Raw genomic sequence first — 17,155 nt, forward strand, 5'->3', positions numbered from 1 at the left:
GCCCGGGGCTTTAAGAAGGTGTGGAGGGGGGCGGGCGCTTTCCCAGGCCTGGCCGAGGGGCGTCGCGCAGAGGCGGCGGCGGCAGCGCACGGAGGCGGCGGCCGACGCGCTCTCGGCGCCCGCAGCCCGGGGCCCGCTCTCCGCCGGCCCAAAGAAACTTTGCGAGCCGTGGTCTCCCGCCGAACTTCCCGGCGGAGCTCCGCTCTCGAGTCCTCTCTGCTCCCGTCCGCCGCCTTCTCGCCTTCCCTGCGCGTGGTTCCTCCGTCCCGGCGCCTCCCAAACTGAATGAGCGAGCGGCGCTCGCGGCGCGCGGCGGCGGCGGCGGCGGCGGCGGCGGCGGCATGGAGCGCAGTTGCTGGGCCCCGCGGACTTTCCTCCTGGCGCTGTTGCTGGGGGCGACGCTGAGGGCGCGTGCGGCGGTGGGCTATTACCCCCGCTTCTCGCCCTTCTTTTTCCTGTGCACCCACCACGGGGAGCTGGAAGGGGATGGGGAGCAGGGCGAGGTGCTCATTTCTCTGCACATTGCGGGCAACCCCACCTACTACGTACCGGGACAAGAATACCATGGTAGGTACCACAGCGGCTCCGCGCTCGCCGCCCGGCCCGGTGCGCCCGCGAGCGCAGCTTTTTATCTCTTTCCTTCTTCCAAGGGGCCATTTAAACGAGAGCCAAGAGAACCCTTCCCTCAACCTAGAGCTCTGTGAAGGGACAGAGAACAAAGTTAGTGAGGATCGAGCAGCGAGTTGGGATTTATTCGCCACACACCACACACTCCCTTCACGCATCTGCTCGTAATGAGCCGGTTCTTGTGGGAAACGCCTGAGAATTGGGGGCTGGCGTCGTTCCCCCTCACTCCTTGTCGTTGCAGCCGGCACGTTTAGTGGATGCGCGCGTCTTGTTTCCCTAACCCCGTGCTTGGATTCCAGACCTTTGTCCTGCTCCCGGTTCCCCCTGAAGGGTGGCGTTGGGGCTGGCGCGGGGCTTGGCGGACGGGCTGGTGACAGATTGACGCGCCCCGGTCCCCGGCTGCCCCGCGCCGTCGCCTGCCCGCTGCAAAGTTCCCGCTGCTCGCCAGCCAGGGGTCCCTCATTTCATCCAGTGTCAGACAGCCCTCCTGAAATGGAGCGGCATTCTTCCAGCTCTTTATTCTTCATAAGGTGTCCTTTAAAATGTCCGTAAGATGGGTTTTTTTTTTTTTAAAAATTTCCTTTTACTTTTTAACGTGCTGCTTTTTTTTTCAAGTGGTCTCTGTGTTGTGTATTGATGACTTTGTCTTTTATCTGCACAGCTTTAATTTCCAGGTAAGGGCTGTGGAAGCCCCTTATAATTTAAAGATACCTTTTAAAAGAGGATCATTATTATGGAGTCCTTCATCAAAATTAAACATTCCTGAGGAAGTAAAATTTAGCCACAAGAAATATAATTTTGTATGGTGCATGTATTTTGACTGTTTTAAGCTAGTTAGTCGTGTATGTGGGGAAAAAAGACACTGTCCATTTTCTGTTATTTCCTCTGGCACTTCTGAGCATTTCACTTCCATGGAACTTCTAAGCCAGGACAGGCATTTATTTGATTAGAATTTCAAGGCAAAAATACTTATACTCAATCAAATAGAAACTATTGCCTAGTAATCTCATATTATAGTTTCCATGTCTTGTAGGCTAACAGTTATTGACATAGCGGGAGATAATCCACCCAGCAGCTGGCATTTCAGATAAACATGCGTGTAAGAATGATGAGAGTCCTTAAGTTTTCTCTTTTTTAAAAAACACCTTCATATCTGCTTTAAAATGTTTTGCGTAAATAAATGCTTTCTGGAGATTTAAAATAGTGCTTTTTACAACTTTCTTGTGGCATGGTGGCAGCCTTGTCTGTAAAGCCAGGAGTCTAATTCGTTGGAATTTTAGACTTTGTAAAATTAATATTCTGTAACTAGTCCCTTCTTTAATAAAGTGTTTAGCTCATTCTCTTCCCAATAACGTTATGGTGTTTTTTTCTGAGGTGGTGAGAATCTTTTAAGTGGAAAGACCAGCCAGTATGATGGCAACCCAGACCTAACCTGCAGACTGATTGATTGAGCCTGTCACTTGGTGTGACCCTTAGCAAAGGGGCTTGTCTGTTATTAGTTCTAAGTGAGAGTAGTAGGTAAGTGAGCCAGAGCTGGGCTAAAAGGTATAATTGCCAGGTTGCAATGGAAGGCCATGTGATAACAAAGCCTTGTTACTGTTTTGTTTTGTTTTTTTTTTCCGTTTTCTTCATCCTTTGTAAGGTGCCATCGTAGAAAACTTAAAAATATTAAAATATGACATAGCATTTGCTTTTGCTAGATAGCTGGCAAATATAAGTCAGCCAAAGACTGACCATAATCACATCCCTAAGTCTGAAAAGATAGAGTAAGAATAAACTGTAATTCTTCAAGTTGGACATTGTGGGGGAAGCCTCAATTTCTACCTCTTTCCCGCACCGTCAGTAAAGATAGAGAAATTTTATTCTTGAGTAACTTCAAGAATATCAAATTATTATAAACTTTGAGAATTGTTCATGTCATATTTTAAATTCCTGTTACCTGTTTTATCAAATATTTAGATTTTGAAGCTGGTTGTAGTTACAGGCCTTCAGTAAGAGTTTTTCCCTGTAAAATGTTCTACAGGTAGAAGAATGGTTTAAAAATGAAATGAGGCTTACATGTGTCTCTTTTGCTTGTGGACTTAAAAAAAATGTTAAAGTTAATTATATGGTGTCTTTAAGAACTGAACTGATCATAGGAAAACTTAACCTATTGTACATTTCCAGTTGGCTCATTTTATAGGAGACCAAAATAGAAGGTCATTCAGCCAACATTTTTTAAAGCTCAGAAATCTGTAAAACCTTAGCTTGAGATTTCTCAGTCTTTAAAGGTAGCGATTATGTCTGGAAAAATCAGCCTTCTGTATGATTTACATTGGACTCTTCATTTGGAGGAATGGTGTTTGCATACAGCTGATGGTTGTCACTTTTTACCTAAAAGAATGCATTGCGATAGAAGTCATATGTACAAGGGCACCTAACACAGAACATTACTGTAGATCAGACTATGGTGTCAGCTGCCCTCTGAGACTTGTGCTATGTGACAGAGCTCAGAATGTGAAGTGGAAAGGCAAATGTCAGTCTAGTGTAAAAGTGGTTCAAAATTACAAGTCTGTGTATGTGTCATCGTTCTTTAAAGATTTTTTGAAAATCTTTTGAAAAACAAAAATGTAATGCTAAAGAATTTGAAACTGGCATGTCTAACAGTTGTCATCTATTTCCAACATTAAATAGTTTATCCATGTATTTGCAGTTTTGACAACTCTGTAAAGAGTGCTTCGTTATTTCTACTAGTTTTTCATCTCTTTATTAAAGGGTGTCACTTGGTACTTCTGTTTTCATCTTCTTGTATCTTTTAAATTCTGTTGTCTACGACTCTCTTGAGACGGCATCGTTAGTCACAATGAACTATGGTGTCCTTGCATGAGTATACCACACTCCAGAAGCTCAGCAAAAAGAGGTCTCACATCCATCATGTTGAATTAGAAAGGTCTCAGGATCAGAAACTTTATTTCCCCTAGAATTTGCTGTTTTTGCGTAAGTCCCAAAGTATGGTCAGTTTCTACAACACAGTTTCCAGGATCAAACCTGATTTTTTTTTTTTGTAGAAAGTTGTGAATAATGGGAAGCTAGGAAATGGAAACCTAGATGGTCTAGTCAGAAGCCATTTCTCTTTCCCAGCCACACCTGGCGATTCCCTGCTCCCCTCCTGTGGACCAGGGCAGTATTGTGAAACATGCAAAGGTTGAGTTGATGTCTGCACCTTCCCTTTCCTACTATAATCCCTCTTCCTTCTCACCCTCAGGTATCTACCTATCCTTTTTTGTTTATAACTCCTCCCCCAACTGATTTGTAGTAAGGATGACTCATCAATATTGAATCTTCCCACAGTCTTAATTATAATGGTAGAAAGATGTTTTCCTTTTTTGTTTTATTTTGTTTTGAAGAATTTTAGCATCACTAACCAGGCAGTTACTATATTTTGGGATAGAAAGACTTTTAGAAATCATTGAAGTCGTGTAAATAAGAACCTACCTACTCATAAGATTGGCTTACTCAGTTACCCTCAGAGAAGAGATGTGAGATATTAGAAAAAGCAACTATGAAAGCCAAACATAAGTAAATGAGTCTGTGGAAGGTGCCTGAGCTTGAGTAAGACATTTTATCTGAATCCTGAAATAGACTAGAATCCCTGTTCTTTAAGGATGCGTAAGGTGGGGCAAATCTTCCTTCAACAGTGAAAAAATGTTCTAAATTATTGATTGAGGGGAAAAAAATTGTCTTAAGCAGAACTGAATTAACAGTGTGGTATAATGCTTTAGAAGGGGGATTTTATTGTATTTTGTAAATCCAGTATCACTGTTGGTGGTTCTTTCATGCTACATTTCCATTCCATTATTTATTTAATCATATTGTGGGGTGATTGGGAAAGTCATTTCCTGCTAAAACTGAGCATTTACCTAAGAAAAGATATAATTGGAGAAAGACCACTTTGTCATTACAATAGCCAGTATTACTATTATAAATATATGTGTTCTGGAATCAACTGGTTGCTATTTAAAAATCACTGTTCAATGGCAGTGCAGTATAATGACCTTTCAAATATAGGAATGATATATGTCAGACGTAGTTTTTGGTAATATACTCCAGATTAAATTCCTTTCAAGGGAATGATTTTATCATTTGAATTAAAGTAATGTGATATTGGTAAGGTAACTGTGTTGTCGATCAGGTTTGTGGTTATTTGTCCTTTACTTGTCTCAGATTTCAGAATCAGCATACTTAAACTGTTAGGATCATTTGTTAAGTGCAATTTAAAAGTGAACTGCAGCTGTGTCCTATTTGTATGTGACTGTGAAAATTGACCATTTTAAAGCATTTTGCTTTACTTGTTATATATTTCATCTCACTCTGTACAATTCATTTCAAACATTTTTTAGTGAGGTGGTTCAGATTGTTTCATAAATCACATAAATCTTGCTTTAGTGTGTTCCCCCATGAGAGGTTAAAAAATCAAGACTTAAATCAAGTTATAAGCTCATAATTGAAAACATCTCATTTAGGCAGATATTCTTTCTTCATTACCAGAAATTATTTAATTAGAGTACTTCCCTCCAATTTTTGTGCTTCTTTAAATTATTATTTTATTTTCATTAAAAACACTAAAGAATAAAATAAAGTTGTATCATTATAATCATATGTTTTTTATAGAACTGTCTTATTCCCATAATTTTTTCTTTTCACCTTTAAAAAGTAGATGATATGTGATTGTAGCAAGACTTTAAAGTTCCATACTATTGACTTTCAAATTTTTTCATGAATTAGTTTCATTCAAAAGAATACATTTAAGAGCCATTTTTGATTTATTTTTTCCCTCTCTGGAATTGATCAACTTTATAGAACAACCTGGGAACCTTATATGATCAATTTATTTAGAATGTGTTGCAATAATCAGAATTGTTCTTCTGATTATTTCAAATGGCACTTACTATGGCTTTAATGTTCACAAATAGTTGCTGATGCATTGAACCCTTAGTATTTCAAATAGCCTTTACATTTGAAAAGCATATATAAATTGAGTAATCAGTACTTTTTGAACATTGGCATTTAAAAAAATTGTACATATTTTCACACAAAATATAAAGTTCTTAAAGAAATTTTAAGTTCTTTATGTAATATAGAAATAGCAAAAATGGATGGCCCTACCCTCTGTCAGGAAGAGAAGGAAGGTGGAATGCATTTTGTTAGAATGGCAGGTTCACTATGAACAAAGAGAAATGGCTTAGGCTTCGTCTGAGTAAAGACACAGCACACATAAAAAGAGAAATTCATTTATCTAAATATTTTGGTTTCAGGAAACATTTGGATGATTAACCCACCTCATCAACTTTAGAATCATTTATTAAATAACCAAACTGTGTAATATCATTCTTATCAAGTTTAAGCAAAAAAAGTATTAAAAACACATTTTCAGAAATTGGCGTTGAAATCTCAAATATGAAGATTTCATAATGACTGTCCAAACACAGGAATGGTATATTTAAAAGTATATATGTTCTTGGCTGTCAGGTAATTCCTGAAGTGATCTCTCTTTGGTTTTAATTGTGTAGCTCAGAGAGTAATTTTTGCCATGGTACCTGCTATGCCCCATCTCACTGAAGGCAGAGCTTCTAAAGGGTTGAATGCTGTACCTACGGGTTAACCAATTATTTCTAAAGTTTATGCTTTGCTAAAACTATGCATGTTTTTTTCCTTCTTTATTCAACCCCATGTAGGAACCAATATAGCAACGAAATGTGGGTGTGTGCCGAAGGATCAGTACAAATGTACAGGTGTTGCTTTGTGGCTTAAGGCAGCTCTAATCACTCAAAAAACCAAAGCGAAGGTAATTAGATAGTTTTGAATGCCATGAAGAGACTTATAGGAACTCTAATGTTTCAGAGTAAACACTGAAAACCATGGTTATCTTTTTATACTAAATTATCTTTCCTGAGAAAAAGAAAACTTTATTTGGAAAACAGAATAAATTAAACGTTATTGATTAAAGGATTCTTTGCAACTATAAAACCCGAGATTGTTTGCCACTGATGTATGCTGGTGCCCACATACTAAGTGACATGGAGGTGTGATCATAGTTAACCAATCAGTGATGAGTGTACATCTCAGAATCCACTTTCTCTGCCCTTCCTGCCTCTGTCCACTCTCCTTCCATCTATATCTCACCTGCTCTCTTCCTTGGTCCCTTTGTTCCTCCTCCTATAGTTTCTCATTGTCTTTCCTCTCATTCTTCCTTCTACCACACCACAGGTACTTGCCTTCTCTCCCCCCTTCCTTCCCTTTTTCTGTGTTACATTTCTCTTCTGTTCTTTCTATTTTTTCTCTTTTTCCTTCTCCCCTTCAGATTTTTTGTCACCATCTCTATTTTTTCTCTCCTTTGACTGTAACATGAAAAACATCAGTACATTTATATCCATTATTTTTCTCATTGGATATTTGCAAGCATAGAAGTGGACGAGTAGGCTTTTTATATTATTCTTTAAAAAATTTAATGTTATTTTTTCTGTGACATGCACTTGCCCTTTTAAAAAGTTATGGGTTAATTATTCCTAAAAGAAAAGTGGACCCTTCCTCCTACACTGTAAAATCTCTCAGAAGAACTTTCAAACCTGTAGCTATTTATTTTTTATTGTTTTCATTTTATTACTATTTAAAAAAAAATTTTTTTTTTAATTTTTTAACATTTATTTATTTTTGAGACAGAGAGAGACAGAGCATGAACGGGGGAGGGTCAGAGAGAGAGAGACACAGAATCCGAAACAGGCTCCAGGCTCTGAGCTGTCAGCACAGAGCCCGACGCGGGGCTCGAACTCACGGACCGTGAGATAATGACCTGAGCCGAAGTCGGACGCCCAACCGACCGAGCCACCCAGGCGCCCCTCATTTTATTATTTTAAAATTATTTTAAAGTAGTCTTCGCAGCCAGCTTGGAGCCCAGCGCAGAGCTTGAACTCAAAACCTTGAGGTCAAGAGCCAGGCTGAGATTAAGAGCTGGATGCTTAACTGACTGAGCCACCCAGGCACCCCCAGGCCTGTAGCTGTTTAATTCTGAGTTGGCTGCTTTCTTCACCGTGACTTACTTGGTCAAACTGCAGATTCGAAAGTTTGTGCACAGAAACATATATGTACACACAAGGGGTAGTTATAGAAATTAGAAAATGGCATACTGAATTAGCTTGAATCTAAAAGAGCTCAATTTGGAGACGTTTGAATGCTTGAGTGCATAGAATCTCTTCTAGTAAACTGATGAAGGACTTTATCATCACCTCGGTCACCTCCAGTCATCTCATTTACTTGCTGGTCTCTCTGCCAAGGCTCTTAACTGCAGTTGTGTGGATATGAAATAATGATGCCATCTTACTGGTTTCTGGCTCTCAAAAAACAGGTCAAAAAGGGGATGGGGGCCTTGGTTTAAGGCAAACACTAGACTGGGAATTAAGAAGGGAGATGTGTTGCTCTGGGGTAAGTACCATAATCTTTCTTGAACAAGATCTATTTTATTGTTTTGTGCCATTGTCTATTTCAGCTCAAAACTTCAAAGATTTCTTGGCTCAGTTCAGTGTTATTCACACTAAAAACAGCAGTCCAGGGAGCACAGTCATGTATGTATGAGAAAGAGTTCAAGCTTTGGCAGCAGAGAGAGCCGGGTGTATATCCTTTCTCTGCCACTTATTTGTCATGTGCCTTCGGCAGTTCTCTATCATCCCCAAGCCTCAGTTTCCTCATTCTGATGTATGAAATAATAACATTCATTTTCAGGGTTGCTGTCATCAAATAAGGTTATGCATATAAAGAACCTGCCACACAGTAGGTGCTTATCATATAGTAGCTATTATCATCTGGTATAATCACCCAACATTAGATAAGAGTATTTGAAGCATTGTATAGATAGATAGCCATTTACCCATGCATGTTCATTTTGTGCTGTGTCAATATGTGGTACATTTCAAGAGAGGTTTTAAATTGAGTTATTAAGGAGAGTCACAAAAGTAAAAAAAAAAAAAATCAACTCATCACCAAATATGTATGATCAGAAAGTGCTTCCCAGCCAGAATAAATATATGACTTGCATAGAATTAAGGGTTAATTAGTGTGGTTCTAGTCCACCCAAAACTTTTATTAATTTATCCAATTCCTAATTCAAACCTTCCTGTTCCTAAGTTGATTATTTTCCTTACTTGAGGATCATAACAACCAAATTTTGTATATTTAAGTGTAGTCTGGGAAAGATGCCAAAATAAGTAAATATTGATATCAGTTTAATATATTTTGTCAAATCCTATGATATATATGTCTACAACTCCCTGTTTTGAAATACAAAACTATTTCAGCCAAACTAGAACTGAGAGAGATTGGTTTTGATAGTGAATCCAGAGTTCACCAGGTCCTCAGGGACTGATTGAGGAAACTGAGATCCACAAGTGGTTAGGTGGTAAAGTGGAAGGTCAGTTCATTTATAATACAAAATATACTTGTCAGGATAAAGGCTTTGCCTGTCCAGTGCATTCTGTCTGTCCACAGGAGCAAGGTTTTTATGATTGGCAAATGACTATTAGCAGGTTGTTGGGGAGCTTAGAGTTAGATGATCACAATGGCAGATTCCAGCCTCTAGGAAAGCTTCTCTAAACCAACTCATGTCAGCTGGGCAGGTTGACATCTTCTTCCCTAGACAGTATTGGAGGAAGATTGTCCTGCCCCTAGATTGCATAATGTATCATTGTGTTACATACACTGCCTGTTGTCTACCTATTCATTACTGAAACTCCCTTTCTTACTAACTGGTTTTGTTGAGAACAACTATGTGTCCAGTTAAAAATACCTTCAAGGCTCCCTTGCTGTAAAGTTTAGTGAGATGAAGTGGAAGTCTACTGGGTGGTATCTTTAGAAAGATTATTGATAAAATTGATAAAGATGATTTTTTAAAAGATTCAGCAAATAGTTGCTTTTTGCTCTACTCTTACCCATTTCGTCTAGCCAGGGTGTGGTACAGCCATCTTGTGACCTTGAGGATGGGAGTTTAGAGGGAGCCTTGGTCTTTATTTGTACCTTTGAGCAGCTGTCCCAGCCCTGGAATACCTCTTCTAAATTTCTTGTATCTTAAGAAAACTTAATCACTTTCCTGTTATGTGCAGGTGAATGTAGTCCTAATTATTTCTTCTGAATGCCCAGACGACCCAGCTTACATTCTCTTTAAGGTCAGTCACAATTCTTATATCAAGCTCTGAATTGCTCTCATCCTCCTGTAGAATTGTTTTTGGCCACTGTGATGGAAGTAGGGTGTTTCCTAAGACACTTCTGATAATACATTTTAAAAATATCCCTTAAGGTGTGCTACTTTGGCAAGTAGCAAAAATAGTGCATTTCATGTTGACTTTTTAGTAATGCTTTGAGAAAGTCATCTGTCCCTGACCTCCAATTTCTGAAGTTTCTTATAACTGACAGTTTATGCTAGTTTCCTTCACCAAACTTTGTTTCCTGATGATCCTTTCTGTCTAAAATGTAGCATCACCATATGTAAATCCTGTTGATGTTTCAAATACTTAGATGTGTGACATGGTCGTGAATGTGAGCTCTGCCCCAGCCTTAACCTTGTTTGTTATGTCTGGCTCAGCCTCTAGGACCAAATCCAACATTGTCATTTCTCTTGCTTGCTACATATTGACAGAGGAAACAGGCATCTCAGTCTTACCTTCGGGAACATGTAATCTTTTTGTTTAGGCCACCTTTGTTATGAATGTTGAAATATCCTATGATCATAGTTCCAGTTCTTTTCATATTTCCTTTTCTCAGATAAACACTTCCTGCATTCTCATACTGCAAAAAAATATTATATGTCCAGTGTTTGTGATGGAAGAATATACAGAAATTAATGGGTCTCTTTTAGAAAAAGTAGGTTCACATTTCCATTCCAAGCACTGATACTATCAAAAAATAAGAAAAGGTAACTCTCAAGGGCTTAGAAATAAATTAATAGCAACAATACTAATAGCAAACCCTAAAGTAGCACTTAGTGTATGCTAGGCATGTAATATGTAATTTTCACTTCAACTTTATGAGTTAGGTACGGTTATCCTCTTTTTCTGGACATAGAAACTGAGTCACAGAGAGGTAAGTGATTTGCTCAAGATTTGAAAGCTATTAGGCAAAGTCTTATTCCAGAATCCATGCTTCTAACCGGTATGCATTTATTTATAGAAATGATACTTATTTTAGGAAAGGGATGATAATATGAAATAATAAGAGACATTTTAAGAAAGAAAAAACGAAGAAAAGTAAAAGCCAATTTTGTTATTTAAAATAAAGATTGATGGGCACCTGGGTGGCTCAGTCAGTTAAGCTCAGGTTGGCTCTTGATTTCGGCTCAGGTCATGATCTCATGGTTTGTGAGATCAAGCCTCAAGTCAAGCTCTCTGCTGACAGCGTGGAGCCTGCTTGGGATTCTCTTTCCTTCTGTCTTTCTGCCCCTCCCCTGCTTGCACTTTCTCTCTCTCTGTCTCTCAAAAATAAAAAACTTAAAAAAGGACTGAAAACCTGAAGCAGAAAGATGATATCTATGCCAAACAAGGTCAGAATTTAAGTCCTAAATATTCATTGTCTAAGACATTATCTTCCAGATAAAGCAGAAAGTAAAGATAATCACTTAGTATACTGTTGACATGAAAGAGTTAACATGCCTTCAAAGTATGATGACAAAAATATATAAATATGATTTGTGAATTTTGTTCAAATTTATTTTTAACATTTTGATGAGTGTAATTTTTATTAAGTTTTTTAAGTAAATAGGAAGTTCATTCTCTGATTCACTAATAAAACCTAAGTAGAACTGGAATACAAGAGGAGAATTCTTGGGAAGAGAGCCATTTCAAAAAATTTTGATTGAAGTTCATGTATTTGTAATATATTTCTTTCTTCAGGAAATTCCTTTATGTGTTATTAGTCTACAGGGACCGCCTGGAAAATTGAGTGATGTGGCACATATTGAGTCCTTGTGACAACCCAGAGCTCCTTTCAGTGTCTAACCTGCTCACTAGTCACAGGTCTGCATACACGGTGATAATGACACCAATGGCATAATGTTTATTTTGCACTTGGCTTTGGAGGATTGTTTTTTATTCATGGATCCAGTCTGTAAAAACCACTTTCTGTTGTGCTGTTCGAACAAGAAAAAAAGGGCAACCTCCAAGGGTCATCTCTGTGCTTGCCCTCAAATAATTCGCCTTCTTTCACAGAGGGCAGAGGTCAGCCTTAGGCTTTGTGGCAACCAGGCGAGTGTGACACATGAGGGATTGCAAGACCATCAGTGTCTAATGCCTAGAAGCTGCCCTTGCTTCGTACTTACATTAGTAATACAAATATGTCTTCATTTGTTACCATCATCATAGTTTATCCCGAAGTTTGCCCTCAGATCTAAACTGAGATCCACTGATGCCTCATGGAAACTAAATCAGAGGGAACCCATTGAGATTCTCAGAGGGCCTGAAGGGAGGCCCATGCTTTCACTAAGAGAGAAACATTTGCCTCATCGGACTTGAACAAAAGGACGGTAGCCTTTATAAAGATATTATCAGAAATGTAGAGAAGGTCCACATATAAACATTTCCTTTTCTCAGGACAGACCAGACCGTTTCTCCCATTAGTCTTCCCTGGTGAGCTGTGTCAAGTTGTAGGTCTAGCGGGGGAATCTGTGAGCCTAAAGTGTAGGGTAGGAAGCCATAAGACTGCTTCCTCTGGTGATCTGCCCTGTTGTGGGTATTAAGCCTTTGAGAATATTTCTCTCAAACAAATGGTTTATGTCAGGTTTTTAACAGAAACTGTGAGGCAGACACTTCAATTCCAAATAAATTGTGAAATATTTTAAACATACAGAAAACTACAGTCAATGAAAATTCAAAATTGGTATCACTAATGAGTACCCAAGGGATACCTATCTATATTCGCTGAAGTAAAATGTAAATGCTCTAGAGATCAAGCTCTTCACAATTATTAAAATAATACTCACTAATGTGACCTGAATGGCTGAATGACGACTTGTCTAAACAAGTTTGTCCTGTCCCTTCTATACCAGTTGTTCCCAAGCATTTCCACAAAATAACGAAAGCCATGGAAGCCCCGCAGAATAGAAAAAGAATAGGAAATCTTGAATGAGGCACATGCTTGGTAGCTGTCCTGATGAAACAGCCATTAAAAAAATCCACTACTTTGATTAAAGACAAATGTTTCCAATGAATAAAAAGAATGGAGCTCCTTAGAAACGTCAGTGAAAGAAACATTTACAATCAGAATATCAGAATGGTTATTAGAATATTATGCCAATATAATAATGGCCTCTAAACCTTCATTTTTATGAGCCCAAATGTCCATCAACTGATGAATGGATAAAGAAGATGTGGTATGTATATACAATGGAATATTATTTGATGATCAAAAAGAATGAAATCTTGCCATTTGCAACAATGCGGATGGAACTAGAGTCTATTATGCTAAGTGAAATAGAGAAAGACAAATATATGATTTCAATCATATGTGGAATTTAAGAAACAAAACATAAACATAGGGGAAGGGAAACAATCAAATAAAAACAGAGGGAAACAAACCATGAGAGACTCTTGAATTCAGAGAACAAATTGAGGGTTGCTGGTGAGTATTGGGTGGGGGAAATCTAAACAGATGATGCACATTAAGGAGGACACTTGTTGGGATGAGCACTGGTGTTACATGTAAGTGATGAATCACTAAATTCTATTCCTGAAATCATTATTACACTATATGTTAACTAACTTGGATGCAAATAAAAAAGAAAGACCTTCATTTTTACTTATGTTGGAAAACGGACCTGACTTGAAAATTTATGAGTTTTATTGGCTACCACAGAATTTGGAAAGTGGTGGGTATACCAGCGTATTCTGGTTGCCAGATGTTGGAACTGGCTCTGGCTGACCTGGGCTAAAGGAATTTATTAATGGAAGGTGGGTTAAGTTGCATAACGGAAGGAAAATCCAGATGTTAGACATGATGATAGTATGTCAAGTGGTCAGTTGCTAAAGGAATCAAGGTGGTAAAGGGACCATGATTTTCTGGCTTTTTTCTTTTTTTTTTTTTTCTGATTTCGAGGCTCTTTTGCTCCCACAATTAGGATGAATCCTCTTCAACTCCTCTCGTTTCTTGTATCACTGAATTCTAGTTCTGGGACCACAAGTCTCATTGGCTTCCCTGGGGTCTGGCCATCACACTTGGATGGCTGTTGGGTGGGAGGGATAAATTTCCAGAGGAAAATTGAGGTGCTGTTACCCCAAAGAAGAGGGAGAGGGCAATAGGACAGGCAAAATAACAGATAGCTGCCACAGTATTCAGTGTATACATTTAAGAATAAAAGATGTGAAATGACCTCTGGGTTAGTGAATGTGATGTTTATAACACAGGCCATGTGGAGAAGCAGTGTTCTCCTTCATCTGAAGAAGTTCATCTCTTTCATCAGATGTGAAGAGTGTAGTGATTTTTTTGGAGGGGGGAGGAGGGGCAGATCTAGTCTAAAAGTGACTTATCATGCTTTTGTAGCTTTGTGGACATGTCTAGTTCTCTTCCAGAAGCTACACAGTATGGTACAGACTACCTACTTTTGTACGAGAAGCCTGGCTTCTCTTGGATGTGTATTCCCCTCTTCACTTCATACCCCTCGGGGTCTTAAATTCAGTGACCTGCAAAGGAGTATTAGAGGTAAATTAATGAGTGCATACCTCTCCTTTCATGCATCAGTATAGACACACCATCCCTGTATTTACTGGGAACATGTCAAAATGCATCTCTCAGTTCTCAGCTTGCTAGGACCAAAGCATCATTTATCACAGTTGATCACCCCCTTCTCCTTGACACACTTTTGTCATTTGGCCACGGGGATTTCACCCTCTCCTAGTTTCTCCTTACCTCCCTGGCTGCCCCTTCTCATCCTTTGTTGTGTCTTCCTCTCCTCCCTGAGACTCTGTTTTACTAGGGCTTCAGGGCTCTGTCCTTTACCGTTTTCTCTTTTTCATCTGCCCTGTCTCCCTAAGGATGCCATCCATTCTGATGCTTTAAGGGCCATCTACATGCTGGTGACTCCCACACGACTCTTTGAACTGTGTCTTACTCCCCATTCACCATCTCCACTTGGATGTCTGTTGGCATCTCCAACTTCATGTGCTCCTCATGCTGCCACCCACAGGATAGCTCCTCCTTGAGTCTCCTCAACTTCATTATTGCCAGCTGAGGTCTTACAGTCATTCAGTCCCCAAACCTTCTTTCTCTACATCCCACCTCTGATCCATCCCTGGGTCCTGCTGGCTTTACATTAGAACACACCCAGAAGCTGCCATGGCCACCACCTCTCACCTGGGTTACGGCAGCTCCTAATCTTCATGCTCATCTTAAAACAGCAGCCAGAGTGATCCAGCTCAAACCAAGATCATGTCGGTCCTCTGCTCCATAACCACGGCAACTGGTTCATTCCACCAGGTTGCCTGAACAGCTGTGGTCTGCCTGTGTTGTCCCAGTGTCCCATCAGCTTAGCATTTTCACCAGCAAAGATACCTACATTTGAATGATAAATCCTATCATAATTCTATCCATCTGTTTTGTTGCTCCCTATGCCTCTCCAAGAGAAAGAAAGTCCCTGGCCTGGCCTGTAAGGCCCTAGAGCACCTGGCTCCTCTGTTACTTCTCTGGCTTCGTATCTTTCTTTTCCACTGAAACCATTAAAGCCTCTTTTCTGTTCTTCAAACACATATGGACTCAGTCTCCTCTCAGAACCTTTGTACTTGCTGTTCCCCTGTCTAGCATGCTGTTCCCCAGCTACCTCCATGCTTCCTCCCTTCCTGATTCAGGTCCCTGTTCAAATGTTCCCTTCTCAGTAAGGACTTCCCCACCATGCTTTTTACCACTGTGGCCCCTCCTCTCCCTGGTACTCCATATCCCCTGAACTCCTTCGTTTTTCTTCATAGCTGCGATAATCATTTAACATTTTGTTTTTTACCTTGTTTGCTTTCTGTGTACCATCAGCATATTGCCTTTAAGCTCCAGCAAGACAGGGATTTTTGCTGGCTTAGTTTGCTGCTTTATTTCCAGTGCCTAGAATGGTGCCTGGCACATAGCAGGCACTTTAAACATTTTGATTTAATGAATCAGTGAGCAAAAATAACACTTGGGAACCCTGTCTAATCTCAGTTATAGTTAAAACTGCCTTAGAAAAGTGGTAATTCTAAAATAATTAAGGCAATCGGGAGGATTAGTTATAAAGAATTTGTGAGTACAGTTTCTAAATTTTGGCCTTTTGAGTCCATGATAACAGCGTTTAAAAAATCTGAAAACCGTGTCTCTACTTTCCCACCCTCCAAACTTACAAAATTCTCATGACTTTTGTGAGACCACACAATGCTATTTATAGAAGTCTGTTGGACTGGCTTTGCTTTAACTATATGTTAGCATATCCAAAAAAGTTCTCATAGCAATTAGTGACTACAATTATTAATAGAAACTATAATAGACTTTAAGCTCTTATTCCCAGAAGCTCTTCTTTGCTGAACCATAAATAAATTTGAAGCAATTTTGATGAATGGGTAGCTAGTTTGTATTTAAATTTTCATTTGAATGAGAATAAATAATGGGAAGAACAGAGACCAAAATAGCTTGGATCCATACTCAAAAGATATGCAATAGCCTTATAGAAAAAACATACAAAAACCCTCAAACTTCTCAAAAGATTTACTCTTTTAAGAGAAATCTATTTGGGCAATGATGAATATATGAAGGGAACAGCAGCTAAGAATTCTGTATCTTCATTCATTTTCACTTATTGATATCCTGTAAGTTGAGTGGATCAGAGGTTCCAAGCTTGTAGATATCAAGTGAATGTTCTCAGGTTTGACAGTGAGAATTGCTCAAGTATTATGGGAAAGATTAAAAAAAAATTCCCACTCTATTTCTCACATATTTGGATACCTTAATTTATGAGCCTTTAAAATCAGAGGAGACTTACATCTTAGGGAGTTGCGGTGATCGATAGCATATAAGCTCAGGAGACTGGCTGGGTTCTTTGATGGACTTTGCATTTTCAAACTATATGGCCCTGAGCATATGACCTCACCTCTCTGTGTCTGTTTTCTCTTTTGAAAAATAGCAGTGATGATGGAACCTGTCTCATGGGTTTGTTACGAAACTTCGGTGACATAGTACATTTAAAGAGCAACACAGGGGTACCTGGGTGGCTCAGTCGGTTGAGTGTCCGGCTCTTGATTTCGGCTCAGGTCATGCTCTTATGGTTTGTGAGATTGAGCCCCATGTCAGGCTGACAGCGCAGAACCTGTTTGGGATTCCCTCTCTCTTCCTCTGTGCCTCCCCAGCTCTCTCTCTCTCTCAAAATAATTAAACATTAAAAAAAAGTACAGAGCAACACAATGTCTGGCACAGACAATAGTATTACTATTATTGTGATATACTTTCAGATTTTTTTTCCCTGTGAGTAAATAGGATTTATATTTATATATCCTATATTTATAATATT

At 39.3% G+C, this 17,155-nt stretch overlaps 1 protein-coding gene across 1 annotated transcript in view; it reads left to right on the forward strand.

Annotated features, from left to right (window-relative positions):
• The first annotated feature begins 341 nt into the window (after positions 1-341).
• RELN (reelin) overlaps positions 342-17,155 on the forward strand; it is a 524,409-nt gene continuing 507,595 nt past the window's right edge. The window contains exon 1 of the mRNA XM_042964909.1: positions 342-567. Coding sequence (XP_042820843.1) covers positions 342-567 — 226 coding nt within the window. The remainder of the gene's footprint in view (positions 568-17,155) is intronic.

This window comes from Panthera tigris, chromosome A2 (genome assembly GCF_018350195.1).
Source record: "Panthera tigris isolate Pti1 chromosome A2, P.tigris_Pti1_mat1.1, whole genome shotgun sequence".
NCBI lineage: Eukaryota > Metazoa > Chordata > Mammalia > Carnivora > Felidae > Panthera > Panthera tigris.